Source organism: Epinephelus lanceolatus, chromosome 13, assembly GCF_041903045.1.
Source record: "Epinephelus lanceolatus isolate andai-2023 chromosome 13, ASM4190304v1, whole genome shotgun sequence".
NCBI classification, from domain to species: Eukaryota; Metazoa; Chordata; class Actinopteri; order Perciformes; family Serranidae; genus Epinephelus; species Epinephelus lanceolatus.
Genome location: NC_135746.1, coordinates 10,630,005 through 10,654,752, shown reverse-complemented (window position 1 = coordinate 10,654,752; position 24,748 = coordinate 10,630,005). Strand labels below are relative to the sequence as shown.

The following is a 24,748-nucleotide window of genomic DNA, read 5'->3' as shown; positions in this document are numbered from 1 at the left end:
ATAATAGTATATCATGTCGTCCAAAATAATGAAAAAAAAGTCATAGTATAGCATGATGTCCAAAATCATGAAAAAACATTATAATAGGTCGTCCAAAATAATAAAAAAGTCGTAGTATAGCATGTCGTTCAAAATCATGAAAAAACGTCTTAGTATAGCATGTCGTTTGAAATCATGAAAAAACGTCATAGTATATAGCATGTTGTCCAAAATCATGATAAAAAGTCATAGTATAGCATGTCGTTTGAAATCATGAAAAAACGTCATAGTATATAGCATGTCGTTTGAAATCATGAAAAAACGTTATATTATAGCATGTTGTTGGAAATTGTGAAAAAATGTCATAGTATAGCATGTTGTTTGAAATCATGAAAAAACGTCATAGCATGTTGTTGGAAATTGTGAAAAAACGTCATAGCATGTCGTTGGAAATCGTGAAACAATGTCATAGTACGGCATGTCATTAATATTACACTACATGTTTGACACAGTATGAATGTGTGGAAGAATTTTAAGTAAAGTATTATATTCATGCTTTCCGGCTGTATTGAACTGTCTTGATTACGTAAATGCTGTTTACGAGCGTGTGTGTTTAACACTGGAGAAATCAACAGGAGAACATGAGGTGGTCTATGGTCACATGGGTAGTTTATTTGATGTGGTCACAAAGTGCATGAACAGGAACAGTTAAAGAAGCACACACAGCAGATCAGGTAATACTTGGATATGTGTCTCAATAGTAACTTTGTTCAGACTTCATTTCATTTTACTTCAGTAAAAGTTTGAGTCAAACATGTTAAAACATTGAAAATGGTTAATGACATGTTAATGTTCAACGTCCTTTCAGCCTGCAGAACTATTAAACAGCAGTTTGTTTGACCTTCATGTTCGTTAATGTCTGACACCATGTATAATGGCTGTGATGTAAATATTAAACTTTTATTGCTACACATGTTATAACCTGAATAAAGTCAGCGAGGCCTCAGAGAGTTAAAGGTCAGAGTCACAGGATGTTGACGCCCAGCAGTGTGACGTCTCCCAGCACTTCCAGCTGGGTAATGCAGCTCACATCCTGGACTCGGTGTTTGTAGTCCAGCTGATGGAGCCCGTTGACAGCAACCCTGAACTGCTGAGAGTCACACCGGATGATCATCTGCAGAGGAAACATTAATATAATATTAGTTCATATCACACTAATAAAAAACAGAAATGACAAAGTTCTTTTTTTTTAGGACAGAGCTGCGTGGTGAAAGAATGACAGGATCAGATTTCTGTCTGTTCATCATCATCCTGAGGAGAGCTGAGGGTTTTATTGGAAACATTTTAGCGTGCAAACAGAAACCAAACAATCAAAGTGTAGATGTTTGTCTGGTGCTGCTGTACCTCAAAGTATTGTCCTGCACTGAAGGGGAAGGAGTCCAGGGATTTCTCCTCAGGGCCCCAGCACTCAGAGAGGAAGGAGTTTCTGACGAAGACCTCTTTCTTCAGACGAGGGTTCAGATGAAGAGCGATGTCACTGCCGCCGGACACTCGCAGGTTCACAGTGAAACTGACATGTAACACAGAAAATTACGAAAACATGTTGAAAATATAAAACTCATGGTCTGTCAAAAAAATTACTATGTGGAAAAAGTCATATTATAACATGTTGGAAAAACTATCAAAAATGTCAGAGTATAAAATGTAAAAAAACTCTTTAGTACAGTATGATTCCAAAAAAGTCACAGTATAGTAATTATTATAAAAACGTTTCAAGTCATAGTACAGCATGTGGAAAAAACTGATGTATGATGAAAAAAAATCAGTATAATATGATAAAAAAAATAACAGCATGACACAAAAAAAACTTTGAAAAAAAGTCAGTAGAATATGATGGGGAAAAAAAGGTCCTAGTATAGTATGTGGAAAAAAATTTAAACATTCATAGTATAACATGTCAAAAAAACTTTAAAAAGTTGATATAACATAATTACAAAAAGTCATAGTATAGTATAATCAAAAAACATTTAAAAAGTGATAGTATAGTACATTTAAAGAGTCAGAGTATAATATAATTACAAAAAGGTGATCGTGTAGTATGATGAAAAAAATGTCATATTATAGTACGTAAAACAAAACCCTTAAAAGTCATAGCATAGTATGTTAAAAGAATTGTTAAAAAAATCTCAGTACGTTATGTTGAAAACAAGCCATAATATAGAATGTCTTAACTTTAAAAAATGTCTTTAATTTTAAAAATGACATATGTGAAAAAAAGTCTTTAAAACCTTTATACAGTACAAACACTTAATGTCTATGTATGAAGTCTCAAAATACGAAATCAATTCCAAGAGAGCATTGTATATTTGCTCCAAAACTTTACTGACGTGTCACTTCAAGGAGAACCTAATTTATTCTAACAGTTCATAAATATTAATCCTTCAGTCTGACACCCCAACTCTCTCCAAAATCCAAAAACTATTGTGTTAGAAACACACGAGTCTGATTCAGAACACAAATATTCAAATGTCTGGTTCTCATCAGTCAGCTGACATTAAAGTGTAAACCACACAGACGGACAGACAGGTGAGTTCAGGTGTTGTTTACCCCTCTGCGTTATGATTGGTCTCTCCTTTAATCGTGATAGTGCGTCCAACACTCAGTCCTTTAGCCAGTTCACCTCTGAAGGGAACCCTCTGTAAAACACACAGACAGCAGATCAGAGACACTTGGACATTTCACCCACTGAAGCAGGTCTCAGATCAGCTGAGGAAGGAAACAAGGAAGGAGTGAAGGAAAATAACCACGAGTTAAAGACAGTCCGTTTTTAACTGATCTGAAAACGTGAAAATCCCCAAAACTGACAACATGCTTCACTATCAGAGCTTAAAATTCTGATTCATGCTCAGACTTTTTACATTTTATTAAAGTTAAATGTTAAAAACAAGTCTGATGTTACATTTATGTAAACAAGTGGCTGCGATTCAATGTACCAAATATAAAAGTTGCGATGAAGATGAGGGAACGAAGGACCAATGGAAGATTTAAGAGAGGAAAGCTTCATTTTAAAACAAAGTTGATTAGATCACTACTCGTTTGGTACTTTTTAATTTAACAAAATAAAGTTTAATGAGAAGTAACAGATATTTGATTAAAATATTGTTAATAGCAAGTAAAAAAGTTTGTGGAACCAGAAGAAAGAAGCGTCATCGATAAATGACCGATGGATTATTACTATTGAAGAAATCTGTTCATGAGAAAAATGGACAATATACACAGCTCAAAATGTTGATGTCTGAACACAACAGTTTTTGTTGTTTTATTGTTTTTGGTTAATGTTGTGAATATTTGTGCCAATAAAGTGAAAAACAACCTTCGTGTTTTCAATTTGGGGTGTCTTCATGTTTTTGAGATGAGTTAAAGAATGAAAAAAGAGTAAAAGAAAATTGGAAAAAGTCTCAGAGTGAAATACAGATGTGTGTTAACCTGTTATATTTTGTCACATGACCACACATCCACTTTATAAACCTGAACGTCAACCATCATGCAACAGTGAAACTCACCAAGTTGCCTGAAGAGGAGATTACTGGCTGGAAGTAAACAAAAAAAATAATTAAATTCATATTTATAATATAATATTTTTTGTAAAACAAATTTGTCCGCTGCAGAACAAAGAAACGTTACAAACACCAAACTTTAAAATTGATATGCTAATATTCTCTGTCGAAGAACTCTGCTGAACATCTGACTTGTGGTGTGCCACAGGGCTCAATGTTATGTCCTCTGTGATTTTCCGTTTACATGCTCCTCATTGTGTAAAATATAATATCTAAGATGGCTGCTGGTTAGATGCATTGTGTTGTCCTGCTCTTCCAATCCAGAGGTGTTGGACAACCTATTTATTTAAATAACAGTCATCATTTTGTAAAAATCAATAATACTGAATCACATCTTAGAAGAGTAACCTGTGGTGTTCCACAAGGTTCTATATTGGGACCTAAGTTATTTATACTTTATTTAAATGATATCTGTACAGTATCGACTATATTGAAATTTGTAACATTTGCTGATGATACAGATTTGTTGTGTTCAGTTGAGGACATGAAAGAGTTATTAAAAACACTAGAAAGGGAACTGATTGTGTTGAAAAAATGGTTTGCTGTTAATATGATATCACCAAATGAAAATAAACAAAGTGTATGGTGTTCGGTGGTATTAAGGCTAAGTGTGAATTTTTGGGAGTGATTATTGATCAAAACTGTATTGGAAGTCAAACATAGAACATATCAAACTGAAATTATCCAAATCTGTTGCTGTTCTTTATAAAACAAGGGCGTTGTTAAATAAGAAATGTTTGCATTTATTTTATTGTTCACTTGTAATGCCATATTTGACCTATTGTGCTGAAATTTGGGGAAATGCTTACAAAACAAATAGATGTAAACTTACACCTTAACATTTCCAGACACTGTGTATTTGGAAAAACTTTTTTGAGTTGTCGACAAAAACCATCCTGTCTGTATTCAAATATTGTTTTAGATTAAGAGAAGGAAATTATAATTTAAGAGGGTTGTTTGTTTATGAAACATGTTCAGTGAGAATCAATGTGATGGAATGGACTCAGTGCTGCTCTGTGTTGAGTTTTAAAAAGGCCTTAAAATATAAAATGATCACAATGTAAAAGAATTGTGGATTATAATTTAGAGTATAATGTATTTAATTATTAATTTATTGGTTTCCTTTCTTTGGTATGATTGATATTCTGTGTTTTACTTTGGTTAAAACATGGGACAGACAGAATGACACACTGACAGTTTCCGTGATTATGTACAGCATACCGTACCATGACTTTCAAAAAAAAAACCCAAAAAAACAACAACATTGGTCCACAGGGGGAGCCACAGCGATTGGTCGCATTTTAGCCATTTTTAAGCATTTTTCTGTTGTTATAGCGCCACCCAGTTGCCAATTAGAGTTAAATTTCTCCAGTCACCATGAGGCATCCTGTTCTACATATCTACCAAGTTTAGTAAAAATCGATATGGCAGTTAGGCCTGGATAAGAAATTAGCTCTCTGGCGTCCCCATTTTGTTTGATGGGGTCAATAATGGAGGGGTCCCCTGAGATTATGCGTGGTCATATGCCTACATAGTTAGGTGGTGATCGGTGAAACCCTTGAGATATTATACACCTTTATGTGATGAGCCACGCCCTCCACAATATTCATTGCCTTATAGAAGCTCAGTTTTAGTAAGTTTTCCAACTTTTGCCAAGAGGGAACTTTAGATATTGGTCCCTAGATTATGTTCACCTAGTTTCATGCAGATCGATCAAACTTCCTAGGAAGAGATCGATCTGAAGTGTTTTTCGAAAAATTCAAAATGGCAGAAAATCTATATAACCAGAAGTTATGGGTTCTTGAGGCAAATTTGTTCCTCATGAGGAGAGGAAAGTTTCATGTCTCTACGACATACGGGGCATGAGATACGCCCATTCAAACTTTGCAATTTCAATCGGTTGCTGTAATGCCCCCCTTTGGCCAACTGATGTAATATTGCTTCATTCGCATCCTCCCATGACCCTCTACCACTGTGCCAAATTTCACATGGATTGACCAAATCAGTGAGGAGAAAAACGTGGAACAGACACAGAGACACACCCACAGACAGAGTTTTCGTCATTATATATTAAGATAAATATCTTCATTTCTCTGCTGATGACACTCATCTGCATTCACACATTATACCTGGCAACAATTTGAGCTTATAAAATATAAAATATTAGAGATAGTAAAAGATTCATAATCATAGGAAATGAAGGAAAACAAATCGTCACAGTTGAGAAGCTGTGAGCTCCACGTCTGGTATTATTGTTTGATAAATGCTGACTCATGTCACCGAACAATTTTCTGTGTATTGATTAATTCATTAATTCATCTGTGACGGCAGACACAGAACAAAGACTCTCCAAAGTTAAACTCTGACTGTGAGAACAAACGTACTGTCTGAAGTTTCTGATCCTTCTCTGGTTGTTCCTGATTGGTCAGACTGGCTGCAAGCAAAACTTCACTCTAAAAACAACAACAACAAAACATTTTATTCATATTCATCACAAGTTTCTTCACATGAAGAAATAACCACAAACTTTATTTTTCTATCACAGACATTGTTGGATCAGACTCACAGGACTCGGGAGGATGCCGACAGCCTGAATATTGACCTTTCCAGATATGGACAGGGTGTCGACTCGCTCCAGGTCCACTCTGTGTTTGTACTCCAACACGTGACTGCCGTTCACTGCCACCTGCAGCCGTGAGGGAACAACAAGCAGTACAACAAATTACAAATATAACAACACAAAGAAAAGTCCTGCATTTAAAATCCTATAAAGTAAAAGTACATAAGTATTCAGAGCCTTGTGCAGTTAAAGGTACAGTTCACCCCAAAATCAAAACTACATATTTTTTGGCTGTCTGCCTTCTCTCCAATATAATGGAACTAGGTGGCGCTCAGCTTGAAGCACTCAAAAAATAATGTATTTGAAAAACTCAACATCAACATGCCTTTCCAGAAATCATGACCCGGTTACTCAAGATAATCCACAGACCGCGCTGTGAGCGGTTTCATGGAGGAACTATTTTCTATCTACCGAACTAAACCCACCAGCCGTATCACTGCACAGAAGGAAGAGCCTAGATGAATGAATAGCAGGAGAGCTAATAGACTTGGGTCGTATCCAGTTTTGCCGGTCCAGTCTGGTGTACGAGCTGAAAACCAGTTTGATGTTATGTAAACCAGCTGAACCAGCATTTGTAATGCTAACAATGATGCTAAAGGAGGTTTGCGGCCCAAAACTGAGCCGCTCACTCACCAGTGAGACCTGAGGGGAGACCAGAGGGCGGGCATAATGTTTCCACAGCAACGCTGGAGGATGGCGTTACGAGCAAGAGTTGCCCATTGAGCGGTGCTGGGGTGAGCTCCCACCCAAATGGTGTGTGGCACACAGCAGCCAAGGTTACCAGTAAAGACTGGAACGTGGACACTATGGATGTGTTCAAAAATACTCACTACGGGTGTTGAAGTCACACTGACACAAACTGGACCATTTGTAATTCCAAGCGCTCTCTGAATGTACCATTTAATTATTCAGAGCACCACACTCTGATCACTCTGTCTGAGGAGACAGAGCAGCAGAGCGCTGAGTGGAGTGAATGTGTGATTAAAGGGAAATATCGGTTTATTTCAACCTGTCTCCTATCGTCCTAAATTTGTTTCAAGTGACTAGTGACATAAAAATAATAGTTAGCATGTTAGCCGTTAGCCTAGATACAGCCGGGGCGCATAGTAGCGTCAGACCTGTTAAAACGTAAGTGAACAGACAACCTTCAAGTGCAAAGTTAGTCCACTAAACAAGCTTTTTTTCCACAAAGACCGCCTCATATCGTTAGGATAAATGTCAGAGAACATATAGAAAACAACATGTGAACGTGTTGTCTTACCGGTGTGGTGCCGTGTTTGTTTAGTTTAGTTTATTTACTTTATTAATCCCCCTGAGGGGAAATTCAATGTTTTCACTCTTGCTTGTCAATTACACACAGGTCTGAAAGACACACACATGCACAAACACGATCTATACATGCACAAAGTGGAGAGATGTCAGAGTGAGGGGGCTGCCCTTGGTGAGGCGCCCCGAGCGGTTGGGGGGTTTGGTGCCTTGCTCAAGGGCACCTCGGCAGTGCCCAAGAGGTGAACTGGCACCTCTCCAGTCACCAGTCCACGCTCCATATTTTGGTCCGGACGGGGACTCGAACAGGCGACCCTCTGGTTCCCAACCCAAGTCCCTATGGACTGAGCCACTTTACCATTTAGCTCTGCTTTCCAAAGCGCGGCCGAAATATCGTGAGAACAAGCCGCGATCTCATACCGTGTCTGAAATCTCGCGAGAACAAGCAGCAACAGCTGGAAGGCAGAACCGGACAGTAGCCTGAAAAGTTCATTCATTTATTTTATGAAAGATTTATAGAATAATGGCTGACTTTTTGCCAGACTTCAACTTTGTGGAGGAGGAATTTGATTTTGCAGAGTTTATTTATTTGAGCCAGAATACACTGACGAAGAGCTTCGTGAAATTGAAGAACGGAGGAGGAGAGAGAGAGAGGCGCAACAGGTAGAGGACGAGAGAGGAGGAATGGCTGCTGCAAGGCTGCGTAGCTCTGGAGATTGGTGGTGTACCTGTGAATGCTGTACCCCAGTGCCCACAGAAGAGGAATGCCTCTGTTGCAAGGAATGGGACCGGTTGCAGCCTTATTTTCAAGGTCTGGATGTGACCGAGGACGAGACACCTCCACCTGCAGTAGTATCCAGCTGGGCTTTATCTAGAACTTGCGAGATTTCAGGCACGGTATGAGATCACTGCTTGTTCTTGTGATATTTCAACCGCGCTTTGGAAAGCAGAGCTCAATGGTAAACAAACACGGCAGCACACCGGTAAGGTAAGACAACACGTTTACATGTAGTTTTCTATATGTTCTCTGACATTTATCCTAACGATATGAGGCGGTCTTTGTGGTAAAAAAGCTTGTTTAGTGGACTAACTTTGCACTTGAAATATGCCCGTTCACTTACGTTTTAACAGGTCTGACGCTACTATGCGCCCCGGCTGTATCTAGGCTAACGGCTAACATGCTAACTATTATTTTTATGTCACTAGTCACTTGAAACAAATTTAGGACGATAGGAGACAGGTTGAAATAAACTGAAATTTCCCTTTAACTTAACCGTTCATTAATTCGTGCTGATTTGGAACGCTCTGTTACTTCAAACAACAGCGCTCTCATTTAAGTGTAGAATAAAATCTCCAACAATGAACTGTACAAGAAAACAGGTAGCTGGAGCATCACCAAGTAAATCACACACAGACACCTGAGATGGCTAGGAGGTGTTGAGAATGGAGCAGGATCGGATCACAAAAGTTTCCTTAAGGTGGACACCACCGGGCAAAAGAAAAGCTGGGAGGCCCGAAGCCACCTGGCACAGAACTGTGACACAACAGCTGGAACAGATCAACCTGTCATGGGGAGAGGCGCAACATGCTGACAAGGACCAAATACAATGGAGAGAGCTCATTGAAGCCTTACGTCCCATAGGAGATGAAGAGGAGTAAGTAAAACCAAGAAGGATAAAAATGAATAAATGTGACGTTTTGTCTCGAGACTAAGTCTAAATCTAAAATAGCTGTAAAAAATTAACACTGGTCAGGCTGTTGCCGCAGCTGCCCGGGTTCGACTCCAGCCTGTGGCCCTTTGCTGCATGTCATTCCCTCTCTCTCTCTCTCTCCCCCCTTCAGGCTTAGCTGTCCTATCAATTAAAGGTAAAAGTGCCCAAAAAGATATCTAAAAAAAACCCAAAACTGGTCAAACATCAAGAATGACGCTGACTTTTAGTTTTCTGTTAAAGGTTTGTTTACATCGCTGATGTGTGGACACACAGCAGGAAAATCTTCCATATCACATACAACATACGTCTTCATGTTCTGTGTGAAGACACCTGTAACGTGTGAAGACAATGAAGGACACATGCTGTCCATCAGCAGCTCGTCTCTCACCTTGAACTTGTCTTTGAGGACGAGGATGAGGAGCTCGAACGACTCCCCGTGACTGAAAGGCTTCACATACAGGATCTCCTCTCTGCCCCAGCGCTCCTTCTGCAGCGAGTTGCAGACGATACATGGCGACCTCTTGAACCTCGGGTTGAAGTGAAACGCCACGTCGGCCCTTGGCTTCACGCTGCTGCCACATGTGAAGTCTACCTGGAACCTGTGTGACATCACAGAGGGACGACAAGTGAGTCTTTAACCTGGCCGAGTCTAAAAAGTACAAAAAGTGAACTTCATGTTCTGATGCATCACTTCAGACTGACATCTTTGTTTGGACACAAGTATTCAAATTAAAATAACTTAAAGTGGCCTGTCAGTTTGTGATGATGCTGTACAGACAGGTGAGTCCACACCTGTCGGCATCAGACTGCACTGAGCCCTGAATGAGAACCATCTCCCCCGGCAGCAGACCGCCCAGGATCGTCCCAGCGAAGGGAATAGCCTGTTGGGGGACAGAGTCAGTCACATTCACACATCTGGAAAAATCTGACAAAAAACAGTGAGATTCATGACAGGGAAAATATTTCTGTTATTAAATCAGTTCATTAATATAATAATCTGCAGATTAACTGCTGATGAAAATAATCTTTAATTGCAGCTTCATCAGAGTTAAATATTGGATGCAAGGATTACAAGATTTGTTCTATGTCCTTTATACTCCACCGGATCTTCCCCTTCTCTTCCCAGCCATGTCTTTTTTTAAATTTATATATTTATATCTAGATAGATAGATTATTGTTCAAGTCTCTAAATGTCAGTGTCCGGAAGCATAACAGATGGTTGTGGGACAGGAGGCAGCCTGTTAAACGTGGTTTGTTCACTGACACCAAACTTCATTAGAATTTATTAATATTTTAAAACGTCCTCGTGTTTTCAAATGTTAACGAGCTAAATGACTCAACCATGGTCAGTATACAAACTTTAAATAACCATTATTTTATTCGGCTAACATGACACACACCTAACTGGTCTCACATGTCCATAAATTACCTGTAATTAAGAGTTTGTAACAAACTGGGCGGAGACGAGCTGTTAGAAACGAAATCTTCAGCTGCACATTAACTGACATAAAGTTATTCAATGGATGGGATAGAAGCTGAATTATAGCAGAATAGCAGCAAACCTGAACTGAGCATTTTAGACAATTAAAGTCTCCTTGAATATTAATCACTCCGCGAAGCTGATAAACGAATATAAGTTAGCTGCGATGCTAGCTGACCTGCTCGCTGATAAATGTTTAATAAAAAGTGAAATTAACTGTTGATAAAAAAATTGAGAGAATCAACAATAATACCTGAACACGAAACAAACACACAGAGCATCTTACCGGGTTTAAAAACGACTGTCTAGGGTTTGACACCGACATGTTTGAAGCGAGCAGCTGCGACGTCAAGCTACTTTGGACTTTTGTTTATTTCCTTATATGACGTCATCACGGTTGACCGTTACAAGGACGAGACAGACACCGGAAATAAACTGGATTACTAATGTTTCATTTAAATAAAAAACATCGTTAAAACACAACAAACATAAGTTCGTTCTTACTTTAATGATGTTTAAATATATTTTAAAGCCTTAACTTAAATATTCAAAGCAGCTCGTGGGCCGATGTGATGACGTAGCTGTCCACACCTTGCTGACTGCAGAGGTTTGGTGGTCACTTCATGTCTCATGATTCTCATAATAATTTATTATCCTCCACCTCAAACTCAAAGGATCTGATAAACACGCTAGAAAATGTAAATTCACTAGTTTATATTCATCTAAAATAAATTATTGAATATTTCAAATGTTCACCACGTTTGTAAAATAATCCTCTACTTTTTTCCAACATCGTTGATTTAAAATAAATTTTAATTTGTCATTACAATGTTAATAAACTCCAAGCAACACTTAATTACTCATATTTAAACTTTACCAACAATATTAATTACTTCTCATTTCACATTATATATATATATATATATATATATTTACGCATTTTATACAGTACAGGCCAAAAGTTTGGACACACCTTCTCATTCAATGCGTTTTCTTTATTTTCATGACTATTTACATTGTAGATTCTCACTGAAGGCATCAAAACTATGAATGAACACGTGGAGTTATGTACTTAACAAAAAAAGGTGAAATAACTGAAAACATGTTTTATATTCTAGTTTCTTCAAAATAGCCACCCTTTGCTCTGATTACTGCCTTGCACACTCTTGGCATTCTCTCCATGAGCTTCAAGAGGTAGTCACCTGAAATGGTTTCCACTTCACAGGTGTGCCTTATCAGGGTTAATTAGTGGAATTTCTTGCTTTATCAATGGGGTTGGGACCATCAGTTGTGTTGTGCAGAAGTCAGGTTAATACACAGCCGACAGCCCTATTGGACAACTGTTAAAATTCATATTATGGCAAGAACCAATCAGCTAACTAAAGAAAAACGAGTGGCCATCATTACTTTAAGAAATGAAGGTCAGTCAGTCCGGAAAATTGCAAAAACTTTAAATGTGTCCCCAAGTGGAGTCGCAAAAACCATCAAGCGCTACAACGAAACTGGCACACATGAGGACCGACCCAGGAAAGGAAGACCAAGAGTCACCTCTGCTTCTGAGGATAAGTTCATCCGAGTCACCAGCCTCAGAAATCGCAAGTTAACAGCAGCTCAGATCAGAGACCAGATGAATGCCACACAGAGTTCTAGCAGCAGACCCATCTCTAGAACAACTGTTAAGAGGAGACTGCGCCAATCAGGCCTTCATGGTCAAATAGCTGCTAGGAAACCACTGCTAAGGAGAGGCAACAAGCAGAAGAGATTTGTTTGGGCCAAGAAACACAAGGAATGGACATTAGACCAGTGGAAATCTGTGCTTTGGTCTGATGAGTCCAAATTTGAGATCTTTGGTTCCAACCGCCGTGTCTTTGTGAGACGCAGAAAAGGTGAACGGATGGATTCCACATGCCTGGTTCCCACTGTGAAGCATGGAGGAGGAGGTGTGATGGTGTGGGGGTGTTTTGCTGGTGACACTGTTGGGGATTTATTCAAAATTGAAGGCACACTGAACCAGCATGGCTACCACAGCATCCTGCAGCAACATGCCATCCCATCCGGTTTGCGTTTAGTTGGACGATCATTTATTTTTCAACAGGACAATGACCCCAAACACACCTCCAGGCTGTGTAAGGGCTATTTGACCAAGAAGGAGAGTGATGGAGCGCTGCGGCAGATGACCTGGCCTCCACAGTCACCGGACCTGAACCCAATCGAGATGGTTTGGGGTGAGCTGGACCGCAGAGTGAAGGCAAAGGGGCCAACAAGTGCTAAACACCTCTGGGAACTCCTTCAAGACTGTTGGAAAACCATTTCAGGTGACTACCTCTTGAAGCTCATGGAGAGAATGCCAAGAGTGTGCAAAGCAGTAATCAGAGCAAAGGGTGGCTATTTTGAAGAAACTAGAATATAAAACGTTTTCAGTTATTTCACCTTTTTTTTGTTAAGTACATAACTCCACATGTGTTCATTCATAGTTTTGATGCCTTCAGTGAGAATCTACAATGTAAATAGTCATGAAAATAAAGAAAACGCATTGAATGAGAAGGTGTGTCCAAACTTTTGGCCTGTACTGTACATTCTTACATTCCTGTTTTCTTTTATTCATTTTGCCATAACTTTTCACCTGACGACCACATATATGTATTTTTTTGTTATTGGCAAATATATATTATTTCTACTTTATATATTAAGTTCTGCAGAATTTTATGTCTTAGACTTTTTACAAATATTAAATGAGTCTTGTTGCAGGAGCCTGCAGATATTCCATGACAGTTAATAAATTAAAGCCGTTGATGAATAATATACAGTTTTTGGAGCCGCCTTTTCAAAATGTTGTTTGTGTCATTTTTAACCACTTCTCCCATGTTGGAGCCTTCAGCTGACACACCAACAGGAGAACATAGATTTTATTGTCTACACAAACAACAGCGTCAACAACAGGATGTCAGCTCCGCCCTGAGGTCACCTGTTAATGGAATAATTTGTAATAATATTTAATTGACCACAGATGCAGTGATGAGGACAGATTCTCCTTTACATCATATTAATTATTACTGGGACTTCATAATATTTGAGCCTCTCTCCTTCTCCAGTAAAAAAACATGGATTACTCACAGAACAAACAGACTTGTTTACACTAACTTGGTAAGTGTAAAAAAAGTAATCATGTGCACACAAAAAAACCTCACCTTTCAGGACTTTACTGTTTAACTTTTATTTTCAAAGACAACCCTTTGTTTTGTTTTTTTTTTTTAAAAAATGCTAAAAGTGTCTGGTTCCTAAAGTTCAGTGTGTTTGCTGTTTTCTTTGTCTCAGATCTTAAACTGAATTAATCTGAAGACCAAACAGTGAACTCTGGTTTCTGATATTCTCGGACGAAACGACTCAAGAAGAATATAATTGATAATATTTTAAATCATTAGTTGAATCCCTAAATAGTCCTCCTCGAGTTTGATGTTTGTTCGCTGAATAAATGAAACACACGTGTTTTTTATTCCAAATGTAAAAATAAGTCGTGGTTTGGGTCATGTGATTCAGCCAATAAGACAGTGAATAAAGCAACCCCTTATTTATTTATTTTTTTTTGTAAATGTCCTTTAACCTTCCCAGCTGTGTTTAAACCAACTCTACCATGTCATGTGGTAAAGCAGCTGCAGGTTAATTTCTTCTTCTCACTTCAGCTCTAGAATAATGTGCAGATTAAAGAGGAAGACACGTTGCAGTCCCGCCTCATATTCATGTTGGTGTACTCTGCTTCTAAATCTTCTGACCTGGTTCTAATTTATTCAAAGATCTTTTTAATATTTGATTATTTTACAGCTTATAAAATGCATCATATAGTGATTTGCATTCAAAGTGAGTGTTTCTTTAAAAAGGTACCTCAACATATTACAACATACATGGCGATGTTTTCATAAACCAGTAATGAAATCAGCATTTCAGGCTTCAACAATCACAAAACTGCTCCCGAAATCCAGGAGGAATTAATCCGGTGAAGAACGGCTGTCTGTAACGCTGAATCGAACTAAGATAATCCGAATGTAAAAATGACAATTAGTCAAATTAAGAATTTGATCGAACAAGTTTAATTGATCCTTCAATGCTGTTGGGAGTGTGTACGTTGTGTTGCTGTGAGCTTTGACTGATGATAAAAAACACATCTGTATCAGAGGTTTTATGTTTCTTGTGTCATTTTTTAAAACTCACTTTTAATCAATTATCTGGTTGAGTCAGAGTGGACAAGCAGTAATGAAACAGATTTGAGGCTTTCACATGAAGTTTTGACTTTTAATACAAAAAGCTAAACTGTACAAATAAACTAAAACATTAGGTCCATAAAAACATCATAAAGCAGATATTATTAAAACAAACTATAAAACCAGGGTTCTGATCCAACCTCCACCAGGTCACTGCTGACTTCACCTCAGTTTATAATTTACTCTCAGCAGATAATGACCCCGGTCAGAGGACTGATCCCTGCTGCAGTGCTCCGATTGGCTGAACAGCTCATCTGTCATGTAAACCACCAGTCAGCTGATCTGCCATCATCCTGAGATAAAAATGTCTGTACATGTAGTTCTGTGGATTGAGTGTTTCCTTCTGCAGAGACTCAGTGAGAAGCTTCTGGAATGTGTGACTGAGTGTCTCCACCTCTGTCCTCAGAAGTCGGCGTCCAGCCTGAAGGTGTTGTCTGTGGTGCCGGACATCACGCCCATCCTCTGGTACTCGCCCACACGCTTCTCAAAGAAGTTGGTCTTTCCCTCCAGAGAGATGTTCTCCATGAAGTCGAAGGGGTTCTCCGCCCGGTAGATCTACAGAGACACAACACAGAACCCAGGTCAGTTTATTATTCACAAGAAGTGACCACGATGAGATGGTGTATCATCTCTAGTCAACAACTCTCTGTACTTCTGATCTGTAACGTTGACAGGAAGTGACCACGATGAGACGGTGTATCATCTCTAGTCAACAACTCTCTGTGCTTCTGATCTGTAACGTGGACAGGAAGTGACCACCATGAGACGGTGTATCATCTCTAGTCAACAACTCTCTGTGCTTCTGATCTGTAACGTGGACAGGAAGTGACCACAATGAGACGGTGTATCATCTCTAGTCAACAACTCTCTGTACTTCTGATCTGTAACGCTGACAGGAAGTGACCACAATGAGACGGTGTATCATCTCTAGTCAACAACTCTGTACTTCTGATCTGTAACGTTGACAGGAAGTGACCACAATGAGACAGTGTATCATCTCTAGTCAACAACTCTCTGTAAGTCTTATTTTGTGGCAGCTTTTCTCTGTAACATTCAAAGACAGTTTTGTCTCATCATGAATCTTTGGTCTGAACTCGCTCATTCAGAGTTCACTCAGTGCTTCAGGTGCCGTCTGTTCAGACAGGCGTCTGTTTCGTGCTGCTGTCGTTCTGCTGGTGAACCACTTGTCCTCCAATCAGAACGTGTGCAGCAGCACTCAGCCCCCATCATTGGCTGAGGTCCGTACCCCTGCGCCTCTCATCATCACAGACCTGATCCTCCTCCAGACGCCTGATGCTCAGACTCCACATTTAAAACTTAAACTATAATTCTGATCAGACCACTGAGCGGCTGATAAAAACCCTGCAGCTGTTACTAGAGTCAAAACTGAAACAGGACAAAAACATTTTAGGGGTGACAGACTGAAAACATCTGATCCAGGATCAGAACAGATCCCAGATCAGTGTCAGAGTCTGTCTGACTTTATGTAACTGTTCCTGTTACAGCGTACAGACTCCAGCTGTCATCTGCATCAGCTGACTGAAAACAACCTTTTAGTTCTGGCTGTAATAACGGACATGTTTGACATCATCAGTCGTCCCCCGGCCCTACTGGGAGCTGTGGTTTTACTGGGATGTGGTTACCTTTGTGAAGCCAAGCTCCAGCATCAGTCTGTCGGCTACAAACTCAATGTACTGATTCATCAGGTCACAGTTCATCCCGATCAGCTTCACCGGCAGAGCGTCCGTCAGGAACTCCTGAGAACACAACAAAGAACACACCATTAAAACCAATTCAACCATCAGCTGACTGACAGAGAGACACCATGACATGTCGAGGACCCACCTGCTCGATCTCCACGGCGTTCTTGATGATCTTGGTGACGGTTTCTGCCGACGGTTTGTTCACCAGGTGTTTGAACATCAGACAGGCGAAGTCACAGTGCAGACCCTGAAACCAGTAACGCACACCAGTTACAGCCCAATGAAACCAGTCACACACACCAGTTACAGCCCAGTGAAACCAGTAACACACACCAGTTACAGCCCAGTGAAACCAGTAACACACACACACTGGTTACAGCCCAGTGAAACCAGTAACACACACCAGTAACACAAACTGGATTTATTTCTATCAGTTAAACAGACTGGATCAAACTGGATTTATCTGATGTCAAAGTGACAGGATGAAGCTTCCTGCTGATCAATAATCAATAATCACCTCGTCTCTGCTGATGAGCTCGTTGGAGAAGGTCAGGCCGGGCATCAGGCCTCTCTTCTTCAGCCAGAAGATCGCAGCAAAGGAACCAGAGAAGAAGATTCCCTCCACGGCGGCGAAGGCCACCACACGCTCACCTGAGGAACCACAGAGTCACCATCAATACCTGATCAATATCTGATACCTGATCAATACCTGATACATAGATCAGTATCAGAGCTGACTGACAGCAGGAACAGGAAGTGAGCAGGTTTACCGTAGTTGGCGCTCTTGTTGCCGATCCAGTTGATCGCCCAGTCAGCCTTCTTCTTCACACATGGCAGAGTCTCGATGGCGTTGAACAGGTATTCTCTGTGGGTCATTGAACACACCATCAGTAACCAGTAACAGACACCAATAACAGACACCAGTAAGATCCCAGTAACCAGGTCATCACCTCTCTTTGGGCTCCTTGATGTAGGTGTTGATGAGGAGGCTGTACATCTCTGAGTGGATGTTCTCCATGGCGATCTGGAAACCATAGAAACACCTGGCCTCCGTCACCTGCACTTCCTGTGTGAAGCGCTCCACCTGGTGGGAAAGAGACGACACTCAGTCATCAGCTCATCTCAAACTATTGATCACTGAATGATTGCTGTGACCCATCACATCATAAAATACAGAGACAATGATCTATTGATCCTTTGAGTCTGAAGCTTCTTTCTGATTAAACTGAGACGACATGTCGTGTGCAGTGAACGTCTCAGTGGACGTCTGTCCTAATTTATACTTCTGTGTCAAATCGACATAGAGCAGTGACATGTGGGCGGAGCTCACCAGATTCTCGTTGACGATGCCGTCACTGGCGGCGAAGAAAGCCAACACGTGAGAGATGAAGTACCTCTCCTCGTCCTTCAGAGACTCCCAGTGCAGCAGGTCCTTCGACAGATCCACCTTAACACACACACACACACACACACACACACACAGCACGTTAACATGACATCACCCAACAGCTGAACACACACAGTACACTTAAATGACATCATCCAACAAATGGGAGTGGTCTCCGTGGTTACCTCCTCAGCGGTCCAGAAAGATGCCTCGGCCTTCTTGTACATCTGCCAGATGTCGTGGTACTGGATGGGGAAGATGACGAAGCGACGAGGGTTTTCCTTCAGCAGAGGCTCCTCCTCTTTCTCCCTGCTGCTGCTCTTCTTCACTGCTTTGGGCTGAGAGACAAAACACACAACTGTCACCCGAATTGTTCAGGATTTGAAAAGTCTAAACACATTTGTGAGAGAAAAAAGAAAGTGTTTTTTTTTTTTTTTAAATTTTGTCTGAGGGTACCATACAAATTCACATTGTTGTATCTTGTGCATTATACATTTTTTTGGCTACATTTTTCCCTCCTAAAAGTTTTTGGTGATTTCTCTTTACACATTTCAGGCAATTTTGAAAGAAAATGTGACCGCTGTCTTTTGGCCAAAATCACTACATTTATCAGCCAGAAACTTTAAAAAATAGGAAATTATTGCTAGAGTGCTGCTGATTGTCCTTGGACACATCATGTCTGACAAATGCATCCCTCAGAAAAACAAACAAATCTGAGCTTAAAATAAGTAAGTAAGTTTTATAAACTAATAGCTTATTTCAGGGTTGGGGGGTCGTGGATTTTCCTCCAGTCACTCAGAGAAGATCGAGGAAAAATATTTGGAGCTTCAGGGAGGATCAGAAAAGAAAAACCAGGTCACACCCAGCCTCCCTCCTCCTCTGATAAATTAAGAACACCCCCTAAGGCAAACAGTAACAGCTGATTGTTTGGCGCCAGAACCATATTTTAGGCGCCACATGAGCACAACAATCAACACTATCTAATAATACTGTATTTTAATATGAGATGAAGATGATGTGAGTTAGATGAAGATGATTAAAGGTTTCAGCAGATCTGTACTCACCGCAGCGTCGTCGAAGATTTTCCGCGCGGTTTTAGACGCCAAGATCCGGGTCGTGTTCAGACTCGGAGGCTGAAAGATCAATGACAAGAACCCCTCAGTGAACAGATCAATACTCTGATACTGGATCAATACTCTGATACTGGATCAATACGTTTGATTGATGACATCAGACTGAAACACACATTAACTACAGGACCGTCACAAGATGGCTGCCGTGAGGTTAAAGTGTCCAACACTGTGCTGGGACCTTAAAGTGACATGAGACGTTATAATGACACATGAAACATGAGTGTGTGTCTGAGTTCTCACCGTGTTTTCTTTGTCCAGCGACATGTTGTTGACCTGACTGATGACGCCGTTTTCATCCTTGACGGAAAGAGGAGAGCGAGCAGAAAGCATTTTGATTTCCTCCCTTCACGCGGACACACGAATAAAAGACACGTTAACCGATTAAAAGTCGGTTAAAAAGAGAAGCAGCAGCAGCAGCAGGTTTGTTGCGGAGCGGCGGACACAGCCAGAGAGCAGACACACTGAAGCGGCTTCTGACCGCTCGAGCCTTTTTTATTGAAATCTTGGCGCTAGAACGCAGCCGGCCAATAGGAACACAGCTCGTGTTGGCTCTTTAACAGTGACGCTGAGACGGAGCCAATCAGGTGGAGAGCAGCGGTCACGTGACGCCCGGGCAGCTGCGGGAGATTCAAACGTCTTTGTCTGTGAGAAGTTACAAAACTGTCCGAAACCGGTATTACAAAACTGTTAAAATCAGCGTTTACACAACGTTTATGATTTAATAAAAACACGCGTTTATTTTACAGTAAAAACTGTTAAACTGTGATTCTGACACTCAGTGTGAGAGGGAAACATTACTGTTACAATCCCAGAAAATAAATCTGATTTCCGTGATAAGATTTCAGCTCTTTATTGTTTCATAAACGTCTGAAAGAGTGTGAATGAGTTAAACTGTCTGACATCATCCTGTTTTTATTTCAGTATCACAATAAATGTCATATTAAATATGTGTCCGTGTTTATAGCGTTAATTTCTGGAATTTCTGGGTCGTTTCCAATTTTTTTTTGTTTGTTGTTAATTTCATATTGGCGGTGTCCGAGAGACATTTCAGCGCCTAAAATCATTTCAAACACCACGTTATTATGACTCTACATTCAGAGCTGTCGTTTATATTTCCAGGTTTGAGAATTTAACCGAACATAGAGGATTTATCCTAAAACATGTAACACAACAAAGGAACATATTCCGGGTATTTGGCGAGTTATTAGTCTGAACCAGGACGTTATAACATTTAAAGTGTAGATTATTGTGTGTGTGTGTGTGTGTGTGTGTGTGACGATCTGTGCGTGTTGTGCTTCTGATTAAATCGAGTTTCAGTCTTTGAGGTTTAATATAATATTCGCCTAATTTTCCCTCGAAACAGGAGAAGCTGACTGATCAGCTGTTTCCGGAACGGAGCGCTCTGATTGGCTGCCTGAGAAGACAACAACACAGCCTGTGAATGTAGGTCAGCAGGTGGAGTCGCCCCCTGTCGGCAGGAACGAGAACTGCAGGTTTATATCTGCTAACACACAGGAAACAAACATCCCTGCAGCATAGAGATAACTACACACACACACACACACACACACACACACACACTCTCTGTCAGAGTTTAACATCATAATAAAGTTACTGACGGATTCTTTGTGTCTGTGGTGGTGAAACTCACTTTGGAGCTGTCTGTTATTGTTTGGAAATATTTCACCAAATATATCTATTGTCATATTTCTTTAGTGGTACACTGAGGAACATACGAGCTGCCATACTCAGTCTGATCAAATGATGACACACACACATCGAGATCTGCACTGATGAAGACTCTATGATGATGATTTCATACCTAGTTTTTATAATTTGGATTTTTTTCCTGTTTATTTTATGAACTCATTACTGTATATTACTTATTTGTTTGACTTTATTAACTATGAAAACATCACTGCTTGATTTAACTGTGTTTTGTCAGTGTCCTTGAGTGCTTTGAAAGGCACCTATTAATAAAAGCACTGTCATTATTATTAGTATCAGTGTAAGTATGAATATGAAACATTAAAGAATATCAAATATGTATAATGTGCTGAGTAGGAAATGTAAAGTGAATCAAAATATAAAAATATGTCTGTAATGCTACCATATACAACACAGACAAAGGCCTTCAGCTATCAGGCTCCTCTCCTGTGGAATCATCTTCCTGTTACGGTCCGGGAGGCAGACACCGTCTCCACATTTAAGACTAGACTTAAGACTTTCCTCTTTGATAAAGCTTATAGTTAGGGCTGGCTCAGGCTTGCCCTGTACCAGCCCCTAGTTAGGCTGACTTAGGCCTAGTCTGCCAGAGGACCCCCCTTTAATACACCGGGCACCTTCTCTCCTTCTCTCTCTCTCTCTCTCTCTCTCTCTCTCGTATTCTATTACTGCATCTTGCTAACTCGGCCATTCTGGATGTCACTAACTCAGCTTCTTCTCTGGAGCCTTTGTGCTCCACTGTCTCTCAGATTAACTCATATCGCAGCGGTGCCTGGACAGTGTGACGTGTGTGAGTTGTGGTGCTGCCGTGGTCCTGCCAGATGCCTCCTGCTGCTGCTGCCATCATTAGTCATTAGTCATACTTCTACTGTTATTATACACATATGACTATTGTCACACATGTATACTGCCAGATATTAATACATACTTTCAACATATTGTACCACAGTAGCCAGAACTATAACTATAATATTATTACTTTCAATAATATTGTTGTAACCTACTGTCATTACCTGCATCTCTCTCTCTGTCTCTCTCTCTGTCTCATTGTGTCATGCGGATTACTGTTAATTTATTATGCTGATCTGTTCTGTACGACATCTATTGCACGTCTGTCCATCCTGGAAGAGGGATCCCTCCCCGTTAAAGGGTTTTTTTTGGGGAGTTTTTCCTTATCCGCTGCGAGGGTCATAAGGACAGAGGGATGTCGTATGCTGTAAAGCCCTGTGAGGCAAATTGTGATTTGTGATATTGGGCTTTATAAATAAAATTGATTGATTGATTGATTGATTGATTGACAATATTACACAAACATAAATGTTATATTATTTTATTCCAAATATTATATAGAAACATACTGTAATAATATATTATGTGTACAGCATATTGTTAAATATACATTAAAGAGTGCTGTTGGTTAAGAATGAGTTGAGCAGTTGCATAATTGCAGAGTTTTGCTGCTATTGAATTATTGCACCAATTATTGTGCAGTAAAGACAGTGTCAATAAGAATATTACACCTTTAAGTCTCTATTGCACAACTGAAATATGATACAGGAATCATAACAGTAAATTATCATTATTATTAAATTTATATAGTGCTGTCTGGATACCCAAAGGGGCTTTACAAAGAACAAAATAAATAAATATTATTATTATTTTTCTGCATAATGATTACTTTTACTTTTGGTATTTTTGTATATTTTGATGCTGAGACTTTGTTAAAATTAACAAACATATTTAAAACAACGTTATTTCTTGTTTTACTGTAGTCATTTATCTGTGGTGTTTTTAGTATTTTCCCGCCTTTGTTCTGTTGAGAGACACTGTGCTGCAGTCCCGTTTCCCGCCTCATGATGTCACTGTTGCCCTGGTTACTCCCGCCTGTTTTTATTTATATATTTAGAGTTTTGATTCATTTTCTTTTGGCTCCTGCTGAATGTCGGTCAGTAAGGCAAGTGGGCGGGGACCTCAGCAGCCAATCATGTGCCCTTCTCACGTTCCCGGCACGACGTCGTGCTCCCTGATTGGTCACACCCCCTGAGAGCTGGCTGCTGATTGGATGAGCGCTGTTACCGGGGAGAGGGAGAGTGGTCGGAGCGCCGGTTGTGTAACGCAACACGTGACCGCGCCGCTGTCGTCGAGCAGAAACTTCACATACAGGACGTTAATGTATGTTTATATAAAGACACGCTGCTGACGTCACAGAATTAACCTCCTTCACACTGTTTTCATGGCGCGTGACCTGAATTCACACAAACAGCAGGAGCGGGAAGTTACTGATTCAACTTTAGTGTGTCAGTTATGATCTGTGGACTTTATTATGTTACACTGCAGTGTGTCAGTATGTTCAGAGGAGGGAGTAAAAGTACTCGGATACTCTATTAAAGTTAGAGTAGTGTTGAGTTACTGTGTCACATGTTAAAGTCCTGCAAGAAGTTTTATCATCCAAACAATAATACTGAAAGCACCAAAAGATAAATCCCTCATTATACAGGATGATGTAAATGATATTGTATTATTCTAACTGATGTATTAATGTATTGATCAGTTTAATATTGATCAGCTGGTGAAGGTGAAGCTCATTTTGATGACTTTATTTCCTGCTGGTTAGATTAATCTGTGATAAGACATCATCATTTATGACTGATTATATTTTATATTAATAATCTGAATCTGTAAAGTATCTGTCAGATAAATGTAGATAAATATCTGTGAGATGTAGAGGAGGAGAAAGTTACATGAAACAGAAATACTCGAGTAAAGAACCTTAAAATTACCTGAGAGCAGAACTTGAGTCATTTCCACCATTCTTTATGACACAGTATTAATAACAGAGTTACAGTTATAAGTGTTATTATCAAAATGTATTTAAAGTATTAAATTCAAAATGTGTATTTTTAAAGAATTTATTGTGTTTACTTTTTTATCGGGTGTGTATTTTCTGTTTTTATGCTGCTTTTTACATTTTTTTATTTTATTTTAATCTACTGTTTTCCCTGCAAAGCGTCTCTGTGTCAGAGTTACAGACACACATGGGCGCACTGTGGGACAGTGGGCCCCTGGGCTCAGATATACAAAGGGCCCCACCACCTCCCCACAGAGGAGCAGGACACTGTGGTGGTTTATTGCATCTCTTTGTAGTTGTTAGGTGTCTTTTTGTAGTTTTGTGTCTCTGTAGGCTAATTCTGTGTTGTTCATTTTGTGTCACTTTGTAGAAAGTTTGTCTCGTTAAGATAATTTTGTCTGTTTCTGTCACTTTGTGTCTATTTAAGGTCATGTCAGTGACTTTGAGGATTTTTTTTGGTCAGTTTTGTTCACTGTGTGTCACTTTTGAGGTATTTTTTGTGTTTATTTTGTTGTTTAGGGTCTTTGTGTAGCTGTTTTTGTTTATTTAATGTAATTATTTGTCATACTGAGGGAATTGTGTGTCTTTTGGTCATTTTGAGTTGCTTTAATTTATTCTGTGTCTCCTTGTGATTGTGTTGCTTGCTGTTGTTGTTATTTTGTCTTTGCAGTTCCTTAGCGTCTCTTTGTCGTCTTTTTTGTGTCTTTGTTTCTCATTTCCAGTCTCTTCCTGGTCGTCATGTGTTATGACATTTGACACTTTGCAGGTGACACTTTGGGCCCCTGGGTCTGTGCCCAGCAGCCTGGGGCCGTTCATCCGTCCATGATACTGAACATTATGTTATTATTGATGCATTATCATATAACCCGCATTTCAATGTCGTAGTTGGCCGAGGTGGTTTACAAACCAGTTAGTAGTTTAATGTACAACACCGACATGTTTAATAACTGATCACACAGAGCTCATCAGGAGCTGGTTGGTGTGTTGTTGCACTTTAGACAGTCAGGCTAACTGTTTCCACC

General features: G+C 39.9%; 2 protein-coding genes, 1 long non-coding RNA gene and 1 other non-coding gene across 5 annotated transcripts; 1 reads left to right on the top strand and 3 right to left on the bottom strand.

Moving 5' to 3' along the window:
• Positions 1-631: 631 nt before the first annotated feature.
• Positions 632-11,066, bottom strand: LOC117270397 (galectin-8-like). 2 transcript variants are annotated; one of them, XM_033647992.2, is made up of 9 exons: positions 10,961-11,066; positions 9,987-10,075; positions 9,583-9,793; positions 6,163-6,282; positions 5,981-6,049; positions 3,543-3,569; positions 2,587-2,675; positions 1,384-1,549; positions 632-1,153 (listed from the first exon to the last, which is right to left on the bottom strand). In XM_033647992.2, exons 1-9 carry the CDS (start codon positions 10,997-10,999, stop codon positions 1,004-1,006), a joined length of 960 nt encoding a protein of 319 aa, XP_033503883.2. In that variant the 5' UTR covers positions 11,000-11,066; the 3' UTR covers positions 632-1,003. The 2 variants fall into 2 exon arrangements, with proteins under 2 accessions (XP_033503883.2, XP_078029844.1); XM_078173718.1 differs by having other exon boundaries at positions 10,928-11,035.
• A 3,881-nt stretch (positions 11,067-14,947) lies between these two features.
• On the bottom strand, positions 14,948-19,655 carry LOC117270737 (ribonucleoside-diphosphate reductase subunit M2). Its single transcript, XM_078173715.1, has 10 exons — positions 19,394-19,655; positions 19,085-19,153; positions 18,206-18,358; positions 17,964-18,080; positions 17,584-17,717; positions 17,404-17,498; positions 17,151-17,284; positions 16,776-16,880; positions 16,574-16,687; positions 14,948-15,485 (listed from the first exon to the last, which is right to left on the bottom strand). Exons 1-10 carry the CDS (start codon positions 19,481-19,483, stop codon positions 15,333-15,335), a joined length of 1,164 nt encoding a protein of 387 aa, XP_078029841.1. The 5' UTR covers positions 19,484-19,655; the 3' UTR covers positions 14,948-15,332.
• Positions 15,373-21,270, top strand: LOC144466519 (uncharacterized). Its single transcript, XR_013493125.1, has 3 exons — positions 15,373-15,511; positions 20,517-20,646; positions 20,870-21,270. It is a non-coding gene; the product is annotated as an uncharacterized LOC144466519 (long non-coding RNA).
• On the bottom strand, positions 16,062-16,200 carry LOC117271333 (small nucleolar RNA SNORD94). The gene has a single exon (XR_004502879.1). It is a non-coding gene; the product is annotated as a small nucleolar RNA SNORD94 (small nucleolar RNA).
• Positions 21,271-24,748: the final 3,478 nt, after the last annotated feature.

Coding starts and splice junctions, on each gene's coding strand:
- LOC117270397 (XM_078173718.1), bottom strand. CDS start 10,999: ATGTCGGTGTCAAACCCTAGACAGTCGTTTTTAAACCCGGTAAGATGC. Junction 3,570..5,980: donor AGGATCAGAAACTTCAGACA/GTACGTTTGTTC, acceptor GTTTACTTCCAG/CCAGTAATCTCCTCTTCAGG. Junction 2,676..3,542: donor TCTCCTCTTCAGGCAACTTG/GTGAGTTTCACT, acceptor TGTGTTTTACAG/AGGGTTCCCTTCAGAGGTGA.
- LOC117270737 (XM_078173715.1), bottom strand. CDS start 19,483: ATGCTTTCTGCTCGCTCTCCTCTTTCCGTCAAGGATGAAAACGGCGTC. Junction 17,718..17,963: donor GCATCGTCAACGAGAATCTG/GTGAGCTCCGCC, acceptor CTTTCCCACCAG/GTGGAGCGCTTCACACAGGA. Junction 16,688..16,775: donor ACGCCGTGGAGATCGAGCAG/GTGGGTCCTCGA, acceptor TTGTGTTCTCAG/GAGTTCCTGACGGACGCTCT.